Below are 14,808 nucleotides of genomic sequence, written 5' to 3' on the forward strand. Positions count from 1 at the left end.
CCTAGCTCTGACTGCACGTGCGCACACGGCCGCCCGCCGGAAGGACGGAGGCTGGCAGTGTTTATCTCGTTGGGGACCGAGGTGTCGGTTGGCGCGCAACGGGTTCTAGACTGCAGGCAGCGCGAGGACCCGCGGCCCCGCCCCGGCCCGGCCTGGCAGGTAGCCCGGGATGGGTTAAGGGACAAGGAATATTAAGAGGGGCTAGGGTCGCCCATTCCTGGAGCTGGAGTCGTGGGGGAGGGGCCTGAGAGTAATGAGGTGGGGGTGGGGAGGGAACTAGGGGGATGATGGGAAAGGAGAGTGTTAATGGGGAAAGAAGGGCTGGGGGAGGATGGTGAGGAAACCGATGGAGGAGACCTGGTGGCTGGCGGAGGCACTGAAGGGAATTGGAGGAAACACTGGGCTATGAGGAGAAGGAGAAGCTGAGGATAATGGAAGAAAAGTGGGGGGAGGGTCTAGTATTCTGGGGAGGAGAGGTTGGGATGACGGGAAGGAGACAGGGATAGCGTCATGTAGAGTGGGAATATCCCTGGCCGAAAGGGGTCAGTGAATATTAGCTTTTTCTCCCTTGGTGGCTCAGGGAAAATGGAGGGCTGTCGGGGTGGAGCTTGGTGCGGTGGGAGAAGGAAAAAGGAGAAAACTGCAAAGCTCTCAGGAGATCAAGAAGGGCCAGAAACGGGGAGTGAACATGGCAAGAGACCAGAGAGGGGGGTATGTACGTGAAGAGAATGGAAGAAGCTGGAGAATGCAGCAGTGATGAAGGATCCAAGAGGCCCTGAGATGGTGGGGGCTTTTCTCCATGAGTTTGAGTTTTCCTTGTGAAGAAGCTACGATTCTGTCCATCTTTGGATGGAATTGCTTCTCTCTTCTGTGAATTCCTTACTTTACCTTGACATAGCTGAAGGGAAAGTAGAAGCTATGAGGGAAAATGAAAGACTCGAATTCCTAAAACCTTCAACCTTCTATCTCCCGAAAGCCCAGATCCAAGATCTGTTGGATTGAGGACAGGAATAATGAAGTGAGAGTGGTTTCCTGCTGGGGCTATTTCAGGTTTGGCAGGCTGGCTATTTAAAGCAAGGGATGGGGGGTTGAGGGAGGTTGAAGCGGGAGGGGGCAGGCAAGCCAGCTGAAAGCTGTGTCTCTTTCTTTCAAGGGGCCTCCCTTACTTGCTTTCTCTGTGTCTGAGGTTCTGTCAGGCTCTTTCCTCTGCCAGGACTTCCTGAACAGGGAGCAGATGATCCACTCAAACACAGCAGGTGCCTGCCAGCGAAGGCAATACCAGTTGGAGGAGCATTTGTTTGACAGAGTCTACTCATTATCACTAGGTTGGCAGGTCATGCCTGGGTCTATTTATTGTCCTGCCCAAGGACATTTTTTATTTGTTTCCTTTCTGTCTCTGTCTCTCTTTTTATTTATTTATTTATTTATTTATTTATTTATTTAAAGATTTTATTTATTTATTTGACAGAGATCACAAGTAGGCAGAGAGGCAGACAGAGAGAGAGAGGAGGAAGCAGGCGCCCTTCCGAGCAGAGAGCCCGATGCGGGACTCGATCCCAGGACCCCGAGATCATGACCTGAGCCGAAGGCAGAGGCTTAACCCACTGAGCCACCCAGGCGCTCCTGTCTCTCTTTTTAAAAGATTTTATTTATTTATGAGAGAGAGTGTGTGAGCATGAGCTGGGAGAGGGGCAGAGGGAGAGAAAGAAGCAGACTCCCTGCTGAGTAGGCAGTAGGGAGCCAGCTGTGGGACTCTATCTCCGGGTATCTCAGGACCTGGAGATCCTGACCTGAGCCAAGACCTGAGCCAAAGGCAGATGCTTAACTGACTGAGCCACCCAGGCACCCCTCCTTTCTCTTTTCTTTTTTTTTTTTTTTAAAGATTTTATTTATTTATTTGACAGAGAGAGATCACAGTAGGAGAGAGGAAGGGAAGAGATCACAGAGGGAGGAAGGGAAGCAGGCCCCCTGCTAAGCAGAGAGCCCGATGTGGGACTCAATCCCAGGACCCGTGACCTCAGCGGCTTAACCCACTGAGCCACCCAGGCGCCCCTCCTTTCTCTTTTCTAATGCAACCCTACCCCATCCCCATTTCAGGGATCCAGGTGGGAAAAGAGCTGCTAAAATAGCTTGTTTATCCTTACAATAGCAGGGTTGGGGAAGTAGCAGGAGGGGAAAACACCTCCTCTTCTCCCCCACCCCTTCAGTCCCCAGCAGACACATACCTTTCTGGCTTAAGTTCCTAGTTTTGGCAGGATACCAGGCACAGCTGTCAAAGGAACTTGGAGTTCCTGTGAGGGGCCCTGGATGACCCTGATGACAACAGCTCAGCTTGGCAGGAGTTCCCTATGAGGGACTAACCATCCCTGGAGGTCCCTGCCCTGGATCAATCCCACCCTGTCCTGGATAGGGGGACTATTTTCACTCTAAAGGCCTAAAAGCTTTTCTGCTTTGAAGCACCAGTGCCAGCTTTCAGTGGACCGATTGGGGTTGGCTGGGCTATTAATAGTCCTGAGTATTTTGAGATCCCTTTCCCCACCTTAAAGAGCAGAGATTCTTAGAGAGGTGGCAGTAAGCAGAGCAGAGCCAGAGAGACAAGAGAATGCACTGCCTTGGGAAGGAGGGTTGGGGTTGGGGGAGTTGGGGGGCACTTGGAGGTTGTGCCAGGTCAGGGACGCGATGGGGCCTCCATGAGTAAATGAGGATGACCGTGCCGAGCCTTTGATCAGCAGATTCTGAGCTGTCAATCAGGTCGGAAGTGGCCCCATCCTTCCCTGTTGGAGAACACAAGGCCAGGGCAAACTCCCTGACCTCTGCTGCTCCCCTGGGCCAGGGCCAGCCACCTGAGCTTTGGACGGGTGGTGTGGGAGGGCCATCAGGGTGACACTTGGAGTGGAAGGGCTGGTCCTGGGCAGAGTCACGGTGAGCCAGACAAAGGCCCTGCCTGAGGAGCCTGTGGCCCTAACTTGTGTGCAGGTAGCAGAGGCAGCAGGCCGTGCCGGGGGGGCATGTTGCTGTAACCAGTGACCCAGGGGATGTTACGGTGGACAGTGCACCTGGAGGGCGGGCCCCGCAGGGTGAACCATGCTGCAGTGGCTGTTGGGCACCGGGTATACTCCTTCGGGGGTTACTGCTCTGGTGAAGACTATGAAACACTGCGTCAGATTGATGTGCACATTTTCAATGCAGGTAAGCTGAGGCTGGGACCATCCCTGGGTACCCACATCAGGGAGGGGAACGGGTCGCTGAATCAGGTTTGGTGGTGGTACCCATGGCCAAAGGGGACAGGGGAAAGAATATCTGGTTTGGGAAAAGGTGGACAGCCTGGGAGGGAGCTTTCCAGGGCTGAGCAGAACTGTGCCCACAGTGTCCTTGCGTTGGACAAAGCTGCCCCCAGTGAGGCCTGCGATCCGTGGGCAGGCTCCTGTGGTACCCTACATGCGGTATGGACACTCAACCGTCCTCATCGACGACATGGTCTTCCTTTGGGGCGGGCGGAATGACACCGAAGGAGCCTGCAATGTGCTTTATGCCTTTGATGTCAGTGAGTATGGGTCTCAGGGAGGCTGTGTTTTGCCAAATGATGCCTCAGGGAAGTGGGCTGGGGCATCTGGGAATAGGGCACCCCAGAGTCTAGGAGGAGGTGTCAGGTTGCTTACCTGGCGCCTCTCCTCTCTTTCAGATACTCACAAGTGGTCCACACCCCGAGTGTCGGGAACAATTCCTGGAGCCCGGGATGGACATTCAGCTTGTGTCCTGGGCAAGACCATGTACATTTTCGGGGGCTATGAGCAGCTGGTACGTCTGGCAGGAAAGTAGAGGTTTAGTGTGGGAATGAGAAGGAGAAAGGGAAATTGAGGGTGGCGGGATAGGCTTTGACTTCTTCGAAGGTCTTGAGGGGAACAGGTGGAGGGTCAGAGAGTGACCACTGATCCCATCTTTTATTCCTTTCTTCACTTCCTTTCTCTTCCCACTCAGGCGGACTGCTTTTCCAATGACATTCACAAGCTGGATACCAGCACCATGACATGGACCCTTATCTGTACAAAGGTCTGCCCTTTCTTTTTTCTCCCAGATCCTTACCCTTAGTTGAAGAAATCATAGGAAGCTCAGTGAGAACAGATCCCCTCCTAGGCTCCATGTTGACCCCCTCCCTCTCATCTCTCTGCTCCTACCCAGGGCAACCCTGCACGCTGGAGGGATTTCCACTCGGCCACAATGCTGGGCAGTCACATGTATGTCTTCGGGGGACGTGCCGACCGCTTTGGGCCATTCCATTCCAACAACGAGATTTACTGCAACCGCATCCGTGTCTTTGACACCAGGACTGAGGCCTGGCTGGACTGTCCCCCAACTCCGGTGTTGCCTGAGGGCCGTCGGAGCCACTCAGCCTGTGAGTGTCTGTTGGTCCCTGTGGGGTCCCCCTTCCCGCCCTCTGTCCTCACACTCCACATTCCTCTCTCCTTCCAGTTGGCTACAATGGGGAGCTGTACATCTTTGGTGGCTATAATGCGAGGCTGAACCGGCACTTCCATGACCTCTGGAAGTTTAACCCTGGTACAGAGCACTGCCTTTACGGGGAAAATGAGGAGCAATTGATGGGGGAGGGGGGAAATCCTGCGAGAGTCGGGGTGGAGAGGATATCTGGACTGGTTAGGTATTCAACCTCCATATCAACTTCTCTTCAGTGTCCTTTACCTGGAAGAAGATTGAACCGAAGGGGAAGGGGCCATGTCCCCGCCGGCGCCAGTGCTGCTGTATCGTTGGTGACAAGATTGTTCTCTTTGGGGGTACCAGGTTAGGAGGAAAGCAGGGAGGCCTCAGGGAAGGGCCCAAGTCTGTGACTGCATGGGAGGCATTTGAGCGACAGGGTCTCATAGATAGTCTTTCTTCCTTTGTTCATTTCTTTTTGATCCCCACAGTCCATCTCCTGAGGAAGGTCTGGGAGATGAATTTGACCTCATAGATCATTCTGACTTACACATTTTGGATTTTAGTAAGTACACGTATTCCTAGAGTGCTGCTGCTTCAGGTCCCTGGCTTTGGGTGGTGACATTAAGGAACGAACCATTTCCTTGGCTCTGACCATCTCCCTCTCCCTGACTTCTTCAAAGGCCCTAGTCTGAAGACTCTTTGTAAACTGGCCGTGATTCAGTATAACCTGGACCAGTCCTGTTTGCCCCATGACATCAGGTACAGTGAGTGGTTGGGGAGGAGGGCTTGGTTGAGGGTGAGCAGGCAGCACAGGCATGATGTGGTGAGCTTGGCCTCAGTGTGGAGGGGAGAGAGGTTTCTGTTCTGCTGGAGATGTAGTGTACTTGTGGAGAATGAGAGGGAAGGAGATTGAAAATTATCAGGTGGGTAAATAATAGGGGGGAAAAAATCAGGTGTTTCAAACCAAGCTCAGCAGCATCACTTCTTGAGTCCCGAGCCTATTTGGTGTGTTTTTTTTTTTTTTTTTGGTTTTTTTTTTTAACATGCTGAGAAAGTTTGATTGTCTTCAAAGTTAGCTGCAAAGTACCAACAAGTTTAGGAATCTCTGGATCACACTAGTTACAGAGTTAAGGGTGGTCCTTCCTAGGTACTTACCTTTGAATCCCATTCTTAGGTCCAAATCAAGCACCAAAAGTTATTTGGTGTATATTGTGGTTTTTTTCTGGGTCATCTGGACACTTCCCTCTCCTTGTATCAGATAAGTTTAAGTTGAGAGGGTGTGTGTTCAGCATTAAGTGACACAGTGTGCAAGGCATAAGGAGGTACTTGGTACATCTTTGTAGAGTGATAGAATTGTCAAAAAAGGGGGAAGAAGGGATTTGATTTTTATGTGGTGAGAGGGGTGGGGAAGGCTTCTAGAAGCCCAGGAGAGCTGAGTCAGGCCCTTAAAAAGGATAGGAGTGGAGAGCAAAAACAGGCATTCCTGGTTGGGTCTGAGCAGAGGATGAAAGGTAGGTTGGGAAATTTACTGAGCTGTGTACACAGATTTTTTTTCCAGGTGTTGGGCACAAACGTACTTATATAAACATAGAGAGGAAGTCTACATGAACTTGCAGGTGGAGGAGTGGGTGATACTGGATTTGGTGGTGGGTGGGGCCCGATTGTTGAACTTCTTAGTAAGGTCCTAAGAAGGTAGGTGGCTGTGGGTGGTTGAGCTTTAGGATGTTGAAGGGACTGATGATGTGTTCATAGCTTTGAGCAATTCTGGCCTTGCGGGTGGAGGCTCTCCCAGCTGTTCTTTCTGCCTGTCATTGTTGGCCTTCCAGGTGGGAGCTGAATGCCATGACCACCAACAGCAATATCAGTCGCCCCATCGTCTCCTCCCATGGGTAGGAGAAAGTTGCTGCCGCCTCCCTTCCTGAGCCTGCTATTGTCTTCACTGCCCCTTCCCATCCCTCACCTGCCTGCCCCTTTGGACCCTGGACTCGGTATACCTCTGCGTGGAGTTGTTGGACTAGAGGTGTTTCCTGTGCTGTGAACTCAGTGGGGAGCTGTAGGGGGGAGGGCGAGATCCCTTCCCCCTTGGGCCGAGGGCCCCTTCCCCTTGGTGCTCTGTCCCATACACCTCCTTCCAACTGCTCCTGGGCCTCTGCTCTGCCCCAGGCCAGCCAGGCTCTGCTGGGAAGCGAAGGAAATGGGGATAAGGGAGAAGCAAGCAGTGTCTGAGCCTCAGGAGCTTCCCCTCCACCCTTGTTTCCACCCCCTCCCCCGCTTGAGCCATGAGCATCCATTGGGAACTGAGAGGAGTTGCAACTGTTGCCATGAAACCTCCTTCTCCCTGACCTGGGGAGGCGAGGACCAGCAGATAATCCCACCCTTCCCTGAGCTGTTGCTGTTCCCTGACGCTCCCAGCCAGCTCAGATTTTATAAAAATGAATTAAAAATCTCCAAAAGTGTGATCTGTTTTGTGAAGTGCGATGGGTGGGGGTGGATGACAGAAGCTTGCAAAGGGGTAGGGTCCTGAGGTTCTAGCTTCTCCGCCAGGAGCAAAAGGAAACCAAAAACCACCAAGGCCCAGACCTTGTGCCTTTTGAGCGAGGAGTTCAACGCCACACGACAAAAATACCGCAACATTATCTCCAGCGGCGCCCACCCGCCCGAAGGTCCGCCCCTTTCAACCAACGAGTTGCGCAGACGCGGCCTCCGGGTGAGGCCGGAAGAGGCGGGGTGGGAGCCGTTGGGGCGGAAGTAGTCCATTTCGGAGCCGGCGTGTCCCGCGAGCCGATGCCGAGGGACCGTGCCAGCGTGGCGGCGGCCGCCGGGCCTCCTCGCGGTGGCCGGGGCGGCGGGGAGGACGCCGGGGGCCTGCGGAAGGGTGAGGGCCCGGTGCCGGGCCGAGGGACAGCGGGGCGCCGGCGGCGGGGAGAAGGCCAGGGGGCGGTGCAGTCACCGTGAGACTGCGAAGTTCTCTGAAGGAGCCGCTGTAGAGATCGCCGCCGACGCTTTGGGAAGTGAGGGGGCGCTTCCTGGGTTAGCAGGTCCGGGGCAGTTTCTGACAAGGAGGATGCGGGTTTTCCGCAGGGAGAAGACGCGTGTGTAAAAGTACGATCAGGAGACGCATGGGTTGCTGGGGAGGGGTCAATAGTTCAGTTTCACCAATTTCAAAAACATTTGGTGAACATCCACTCTGTGGACCTGTTCCAAATGCCGTTCTAGCTGCTGTAGTTACATCGGTGAATAAAGCAAACAGAAACTGTTCTGGGGCGCCTGGCTGGCTCAATGGGTAGAGCAAGATCTTGGAGTTGTCAGTTCAAGCTCCGCATTGGGTATAGAAATTACTTAAAATTTTAAAAAGAAATCCCGTTCTCATGGAACTTACCTTTTAGAAAGGGTGACCAAAAAAAATTAAATAAATAAATAAATAAATAATAACGTTAAAAGCAACAGAGCATGGGACTGTGTGTTTTTAAGGGTGAATCTATGATATGTGAAATATATCTCAGTTTTTAAAAAGGTTTATAAAGGTTTTGGAGATAGAGAAGGTCTCACTGAGTAGGGGACGTTTGAGCAACAGTTTGAAGGAGCTAAGGGAGCAAACACTAAATATATTTGTAAAAATCTCCCAAGCAGAGGCAATATCAAATGCAGAGGAACTGAGGCAGGAATGTAGACCTTTTTGCTCAGGAACTGCTAGACCAGTGACTGGAGAGGAGTGGGAAAGAGATTACTAGGACCTGAGATTAGAGATCCCAGGGGGGGCTTTCAAACTATTACAAGGCCTGTAGCTTTTACTCTGATCAAGAGGAACCCATTAAGGAGTTTTGAGTTCTGGACTGGTGTGATCCATAGGGTATATGTGTGGCAAAGAGGTGGGAGTGATGAGATCAGCTTTGCATTTTAGATGCCCCTGTCAAACCTGAACTGGAAAACCTAGCTTTGGGAGGAGACAGAGGTTGGGAGACCATTTAGAAGATGAGAGCACTAGCTAAGGTAAGAGGTGCTGAGAATATGAAGCCAAGCGCTGGCAGTGGTCACTGAGCAAGGGAGGCACACCCTGTGGGGAAGCCTGTGGAGGCATGATTCAAAAGAGATGAAAAAGAAGAGACTGTGGCTTGACCCACCTCCGGCCTTAGAGTTCTTAGCCAGGTGAGGCCCCAGGTGGCTGGAGTGTTTGGGAAGTTAGGTGTTGAGGTAGCACCATTACGATCTGTGCTGCTTGGGGCCTGTAGTGATTGGTCTGATGGGGATGTTGGAAACGGTTAGCTACCTAAGGAAAGAGGGTGGGATAAGGTCTCTGCAGCTGGGAGAGGCTGTGCTGAGTCATGTCCTCACCTCTCCTTCCACAGACACATCTAACATGTCATTTGAAGAGCTGTTGGAATTGCAGAGCCAAGTGGGGACTGAGACATACAAACAGTTGGCAGCTGGAAACAGTTCTAAGAAGCAAGGTTCTAGACCACGTGTCCAAAATGCATGTGTTGCAGATAAGCACAGGTGAGGAGCAAGGCCTGCTCAAGGAAGTGGAGCATACCTGGGACCTTGAGTAGGTGTCTGAATTCTTAGGTGGGAGGCCTTTGATCACAATTGGAAATGCTGGGGAGCCTTGTGACTCTTGACCTCCCCAAGAGCATGTGACTCTTTTTTTTTTTTTAAAGATTTTATTTATTTATTTGACAGAGAGAGAGATCACAAATAGGCAGAGAGACAGAGAGAGAGATGAGGAGAAGCAGGCTCCCTGCTGAGCAGAGAGCCCCATGTGGGACTCGATCCCAGGCCCCTGGGATCATGACCTGAGCCAAAGGCAGAGGCCCAACCCACTGAGCCACCCAGGCGCCCCAAGCATGTGACTCTTGATCTCAGGGTTGTGAGTTCGAGCCCCACATTGGGTGTGGAGATTACTTAAAAATAAAATCTAGGGGGCGTGCCTGGGTGGCTCAGTCAGTTAAGTGTCTGCCTTTGGCTCAGGTCATGATCCCATTGCCTTGGGATCTAGCCTCACATTGGGCTCTCTGCTTGGTGGGGAGCTTCCTTCTCCCTCTCCCCTGCTTGTGCTCTCTCACTCACTCTCTCCCAAATACTTAAATAAAATCTAAACAAAAAAATAAAATCTGGGCACCTGGGTGGCTCAGTCAGTTAAGCGCCCAACTCTTGATTTTGGCCCAGGTCATGATCTCAGGGTCATGAGATTGAGCCCTGCATCAGGCTCTCACACTGGTCATAGAGCCTGCTTAAGATCCTTTTCCTCTCCCTCTGCCCCCTCCTCACACACATTCTCTCTTTCTCTGTCTCTTTCTCAAAAAATAAAAAAATAAGAAAATAAAATCTTAAAAAAAAAAAAAAAAAGACTGGAGACCCTAGACTTGTCCTTTAATTTCTCCATAGGCCTCTGGAAATGTCAGCCAAGGTCCGGGTGCCATTTTTGCGTCAAGTTGTCCCCATCAGTAAGAAGGTGAGGAAGAAGCAGGAAGAAGTGTCTCAGGGGAGAAGGAACAGTTCTTTTATACTCTTGTTTTCTTCAAAGGTAGCCCGGGATCCCCGCTTTGACGATCTTTCAGGAGAATATAATCCTGAGGTGTTTGACAAAACCTATGAATTCCTCAATGACATCCGAGCCAAAGAGAAAGAGGTTTGGAACATGAGACGGGCTCATGGGGATTCCGAAGGGTAGGAAACTAAGGGACAGGTTAGAGAGTCAGGCAGAGGGGAACAGGGAGCAAAGGGGTGGGAAGATTTATTTCTCCTTAACTGATTAACTTCCCTTTCTGTTTTCAAATCCTGGCTCATTAGTTGACTAGCTGTGTGACCATTGGCAGGTTCCTTTACTTCACAGTTTTCTAATCATAAGAAGAGGTAATAATAATGCGTATCTCAGTGTGTCATTTGCATTAGCATATGTGAACCTCTCAGAATAATGCTTGGCACAGAATTTCAGTTGACAGGTACAGACTGCTAACCATCGTGTTCCTTTTGCCCTGTGGAGCTGGTGAAAAAGCAGTTGAAGAAGCACCGTTCTGGGCAGGAGCAGGAGAAACTGCAGCAGCTGCTTCAGAGGATGGTGAGTGGCTCAGACTGCAGGTGGGCGGTGAGAGCAGCTCGAGGCAGTGGGGGGTGGCTCCCAGGTCCTCCTGCCCACCCATCTCACCCACCTCCTCTTTGCTTCTCAGGAGCAGCAAGAACGGGCACAGCAGGAACGCAAGCGGCAACAGGAGCTGCGCCTGGCCCTGAAGCAGGAGCAGAGGGCTCGGGCCCAGCAGGGCCAGCGGCCATACTTCCTGAAGAAATGTGAGTGGAGCACAGCTATCTCAGGCTGGTTGCAAGGATGGGCTTGGGCGGCCATAGAGGCAGCATGCTGTGTTGGAAGTCTGTGAGCTCCCTATTAGGAGGCCAGAAGGCAGGATGTCATGGGAAGTTGGAGGAAAGAAGAGGTGGTAGGCAGGAGTTATTTGTAACTATTCTCGTATCCCTAAGTATAGATTACGAGCAAGGAGGGTTGCTTTTATCTCTCTCCTGCCTCTCCTCCATATGCTACGCCAGGCATAGAGAAGGAACTCACAGTTGGTGTAATAGATAAAGCAGAGGATCCTAGAACAAGTTCACGTGCTGCACACGCCTGTGAACTCCAGCAAGTCATGCATGCCAGCATAGTGGTTGAGAGGATAGACCTGGGGAAGGGGAAGGGTGCCTCCTCCTTTGCTTACCAGCCTTCTTTCTCCCTGTCCTCTAGCTGAGCAGCGCCAGTTGGTCCTAGCTGAGAAGTTCAAGGAGCTGAAACGCAGCAAGAAGCTAGAGAGTTTTTTAAGTCGAAAGAGGCGCCGAAACGCAGGCAAGGACCGGAGACATCTCCCCTTGAGCAAAGAGTAATAAGGAACTGTCCTGAGCTCTGCCACTGTGAGCCCAGTGAGAAATGGATCTGTGGGGACAGACTTTGGCTTGGCCTGTTCTGGTTCTTTTCCATCCAAGGGCAAGAATCTTAGCCCTTAAGCTAGGTTGGCTCAAAGACAACGACTAGAGGGCTCTTGGACTGCTCTAGGGTTGGACAAGACGAAGAGCAACTCAGCCTTGTGCTGTGCTCTTGGACTGCTCCAGGGTTGGACAAGAAGAGCAACTCAGCCTTGTGCTATGCCACACTTCTCTGTTTGGATCTGGTTCCTCGTGTCCTCATGTCCTCCCATCCTTGCTTTAGACCAATGATTGTGGTACAGAAGAGAACAGGCCAGTGAGTGATCTTAAGGCTGGTGAAGGTCATGAAGTCTGTGGATGGTTCCTAGAGCTGGGACTTTATTTAAGAGCCAATTCATAAACATTCCTGTCACTCTTCTTTTTTTTCTGCTTTTTTGGTGGGGTCTGTGAGTGGCCTAGAACAATTGTTTCAGTGGGCCACTAGTGCAGCTGGCTATGAACAAAGAAGGCTCCCACAAAGAAGGAAGTCAGACCAGAGATCCCTCCTACTTAAACCTCAAAAAACATAGTCATTGGAAGAGCAAACCACTCCCACAACTCACCTTCTTAGCTTTGGTTTTGGATATAAGGAGAGGTAGGGCGTGAGCACAGAGTTTTATCCAGTAATGTGTAACCACCACAGCCGGCTCTTAGTACTGTTTGGGTCTAGAGTTCAGACTACCTGTGTAGACTGGAAAATCCTCAAGCTAATAGTTTAGTTTGAAGTGGTCTCAGGTTGGTAGTGCTCCCAGGCACCTAGCAGAAGCAAGTATAATCTTCTATTGAGGTTTGTATTTTAAACCCAAACCTCAGGGAGTTTCTTAAGATAAAATTTGAAGAAATGTGTGCTTTCAGTGAAAATACAAAGCCACACAAGGAAAGAAATCACCATGACTAAGAGTCATTAGAAAAAATACACAACAGAATCAGACCAGCAAAAACCTGTTAGAAATATGAAATACAAAACATAGGAACATTTGGCTCAGGATGTTAAACGTCCAACTCTTGCTTTTGGCTCAGGTCATGATCTCAGGGTTGTGGGATCGAACCCTGTGTCCTGCTCCTCATTCACCAGGGAGTCTGCTGGAGAATCTCTCCCTCTCCCTCTGCCCCTTCTCTCTTTCTCTATAAAATAAGTAAACTTTTAAAAGTACAAAATACAAAATATCTTGCTCGTATTTAAAGGACCAAATTGGGGGGCACCTGGGTGGCTCAGTGGTTAAGGCCTCTGCCTTCGGCTCAGGTCATGATCCCGGGGTCCTGGGATTGAGCCTCACATCGGGCTCTCTGCTCAGCAGGGAGCCTGCCTCCTCCTCTCTGCCTGCCTCTCTGCCTACTTGTGATCTGTTTGTCAAATAAATTTTTTTTAATCTTTTAATAAATAAATAAACAAAAGGACCAAATTGGTTTGATAAAAAAGTAAAGCTTTTAAAAATTAACAGTATACCTATTTGCAGTTAGAAACCTTATGGTTAAACAACAGATGAGACATACCTAAAAGAAGAATGAACTGGAAGTAGATCTGAAGGTACACAGATGGAACACAGGGATGTAGAGAAATGGAAACCGAGGAAAAGAGGTGAAAAAACATGGAGAAAACAAAACTTGGGAGATAGACTAATGTGATCCATACAGTCAGAATTCCAGAAGAGGGAATATTTTAAAGATGCTGGGAATTTTGTAGCATTGAAATTCATAAACCCTAAGCCTCAGAAAGCCCAGTTAATTCTAAATGGGTTTGATGGTGGGCTCAGTCGGTAGACCAAGTGACTCTTGATCTCAGGGTCATGAACTTGAGCTCCATATTGGGCAGATTTTTTTTTTAATTGATAAATCATAAGAAAGGATGTTTGGGGCACCTGGGTGGCTCAATGGGTTAAGCCTCTGCCTTCCATCTCAGGGTCCTCGGATCGAGCCCCACATCAGGCTCTCTGCTCAGCAGGGAGTCTGCTTCCTCCCTCTCTCTCTGCCTGTCTCTTTGCCTACTTGTGATCTCTGTCAAATAAATAAAATCTTCAAAAAAAAAAAATTAAAGGATGTTTGAAAGATATCTAAAAAGCTATCAGGAAAAGAAAGAGAATTAGAAGCTAGGACTTCTAAGGTTTGATGCTTCTCGAATGGGGGAAAAGCTGTAACTGATGACTGAAATGTGAGATGCACATACGGTGCTTGTCTCCCGGTGACTGTAAGCTGAGGAGTGAAGCTACCAGGATAGTTTGCCTTGCCCAGAGGGATCCAGTGCTACAGGGTCCCTGATGTCACATGTGCCAATCCTCTGTTAGAGCCAAAGAGCAGATTCTGGCTGATAAAAGCAGAAAGACTATTGAACTCTTGGGCTCACAGAAACACAAGTTAGAAAACAAGAGGAGGGTACCTGGGTGGCTCAGCGGGTTAAGCCTCTGCCTTCAGCTCAGGTCGTGATCCCAAGGTCCTGGGATCGAGCCCCACATCGGGTTCTCTGCTCTGCAGGGAGCCTGCTTCCCCCTCTCTCTCTGCCTGTCTCTCTGTCAAATAAATAAAATCTTAAAAAAAAAAAAAAAAAAAAAGAGGAACAGTGGTTGGCAGGTAAGTCAGCCATTAAGAGCACCTTAAATCCTACCTGGGAACCAGAGTATGCTGAAGCTGTCCCAGCTGCCACCAGAGGTAGTGTGCTTTCCTTCCTGCTTTGCTGTTGACTGAGAAATTCCTGGCAGAGGCATTTGATTAGCTAAGCCTTGGTTATAGGACTACAAGGAGATAGCTGGGAAAGCCAAGTGTCTGGTCCTATGTGGTGGGAGGTGAGTTCTGTCTCCTTTCATGATTTGTGTGGAGTTCCCAAGCGTGAGAAGGGGCTTCCGATGAACAGTGGTCAAACCACACTGCACGTCCCCCCTGGGGCTGGATTGTCGCCCCCGCGGCCAGACCTTCAGATGCTGCTTTTCCCTTTCATCAGGGACCCACAGGAGACATCAGAACTTGGAGCTTCAGCTTCTGGTTAGTTGGTCTGCTTGTTTTTTTAATTTTTGTTGGCAACATATTGAGACATAATTCAGTTTACCCATTTTAATTGTACAATTCAGTGGTTTTTAGTTTTAGTTTATTCACAGAGTTGTGCAACGATCACAATTTTGTAACATTTTTGACACCCTGAGAAGAAACCCCAATACCTTCTAGCAGATACCCCCCATTTTTTTCTTTTTAAAAGATATTTATCTGATGGAGAGAGACCGCAAGAAAGGGAACACAAGGAGTGGGAGAGGAAGAGGGAGAAGCAGGCTTCCCCACCGATGCGGGGGTCTCAATCCCAGGACCGTGGGACCATGACCTGAGCCGAAAGCAAATGCTTAACAACTGAGCCACCCAAGCGCCCCTCCCCATCTCTTCCCAATCTCCCCAGCTCTAGGCAGCCACTAAACCACTTTGTCTCTGGATTTGCTTATTCTGAAACATCTTGTG

At 50.2% G+C, this 14,808-nt stretch overlaps 2 protein-coding genes across 7 annotated transcripts; both read left to right on the forward strand.

Moving 5' to 3' along the window:
• The first annotated feature begins 4 nt into the window (after window positions 1–4).
• Window positions 5–6,887, forward strand: KLHDC3 (kelch domain containing 3). Of its 2 annotated transcripts, XM_082733114.1 has the most exons (12): window positions 280–1,392; window positions 1,618–1,842; window positions 2,047–3,189; window positions 3,368–3,544; window positions 3,683–3,798; window positions 3,979–4,050; window positions 4,180–4,393; window positions 4,471–4,557; window positions 4,689–4,797; window positions 4,923–4,996; window positions 5,115–5,193; window positions 6,261–6,887. In XM_082733114.1, the coding sequence occupies exons 3-12, from the start codon at window positions 3,036–3,038 to the stop codon at window positions 6,325–6,327; spliced, it is 1,149 nt and encodes a 382-aa protein (XP_082589240.1). In that variant the 5' UTR covers window positions 280–1,392; window positions 1,618–1,842; window positions 2,047–3,035; the 3' UTR covers window positions 6,328–6,887. The 2 variants fall into 2 exon arrangements, with proteins under 2 accessions (XP_082589239.1, XP_082589240.1); XM_082733113.1 differs by lacking the exons at window positions 280–1,392; window positions 1,618–1,842 and adding an exon at window positions 5–159 and having other exon boundaries at window positions 2,977–3,189.
• A 267-nt stretch (window positions 6,888–7,154) lies between these two features.
• On the forward strand, window positions 7,155–13,402 carry RRP36 (ribosomal RNA processing 36). 5 transcript variants are annotated; one of them, XM_082733131.1, is made up of 7 exons: window positions 7,155–7,309; window positions 8,781–8,928; window positions 9,817–9,883; window positions 9,956–10,060; window positions 10,415–10,489; window positions 10,599–10,716; window positions 11,159–13,402. In XM_082733131.1, the coding sequence occupies exons 1-7, from the start codon at window positions 7,219–7,221 to the stop codon at window positions 11,293–11,295; spliced, it is 741 nt and encodes a 246-aa protein (XP_082589257.1). In that variant the 5' UTR covers window positions 7,155–7,218; the 3' UTR covers window positions 11,296–13,402. The 5 variants fall into 5 exon arrangements, with proteins under 5 accessions (XP_082589257.1, XP_082589254.1, XP_082589253.1 ...); XM_082733128.1 differs by having other exon boundaries at window positions 7,166–7,309; window positions 9,956–10,098; window positions 10,359–10,489; XM_082733129.1 differs by lacking the exon at window positions 7,155–7,309 and adding an exon at window positions 7,406–7,536.
• The last annotated feature ends 1,406 nt before the right edge of the window (window positions 13,403–14,808 follow it).

This window comes from Mustela nivalis (assembly GCF_964662115.1).
Source record: "Mustela nivalis genome assembly, chromosome: 5".
NCBI classification, from domain to species: domain Eukaryota; kingdom Metazoa; phylum Chordata; class Mammalia; order Carnivora; family Mustelidae; genus Mustela; species Mustela nivalis.

Bases quoted from the DNA above. Each gene is read 5' to 3' on its own strand.
- KLHDC3 (XM_082733113.1), top strand. From the start codon at position 3,036: ATGTTACGGTGGACAGTGCACCTGGAGGGCGGGCCCCGCAGGGTGAAC. The intron at 4,051-4,179 runs GTCTGCCCTTTC...GCTCCTACCCAG, and splicing joins GGACCCTTATCTGTACAAAG to GGCAACCCTGCACGCTGGAG. The intron at 4,997-5,114 runs GTAAGTACACGT...ACTTCTTCAAAG, and splicing joins CTTACACATTTTGGATTTTA to GCCCTAGTCTGAAGACTCTT.
- RRP36 (XM_082733131.1), top strand. From the start codon at position 7,219: ATGCCGAGGGACCGTGCCAGCGTGGCGGCGGCCGCCGGGCCTCCTCGC. The intron at 10,490-10,598 runs GTGAGTGGCTCA...TTTGCTTCTCAG, and splicing joins AGCAGCTGCTTCAGAGGATG to GAGCAGCAAGAACGGGCACA. The intron at 10,717-11,158 runs GTGAGTGGAGCA...CCTGTCCTCTAG, and splicing joins GCCATACTTCCTGAAGAAAT to CTGAGCAGCGCCAGTTGGTC.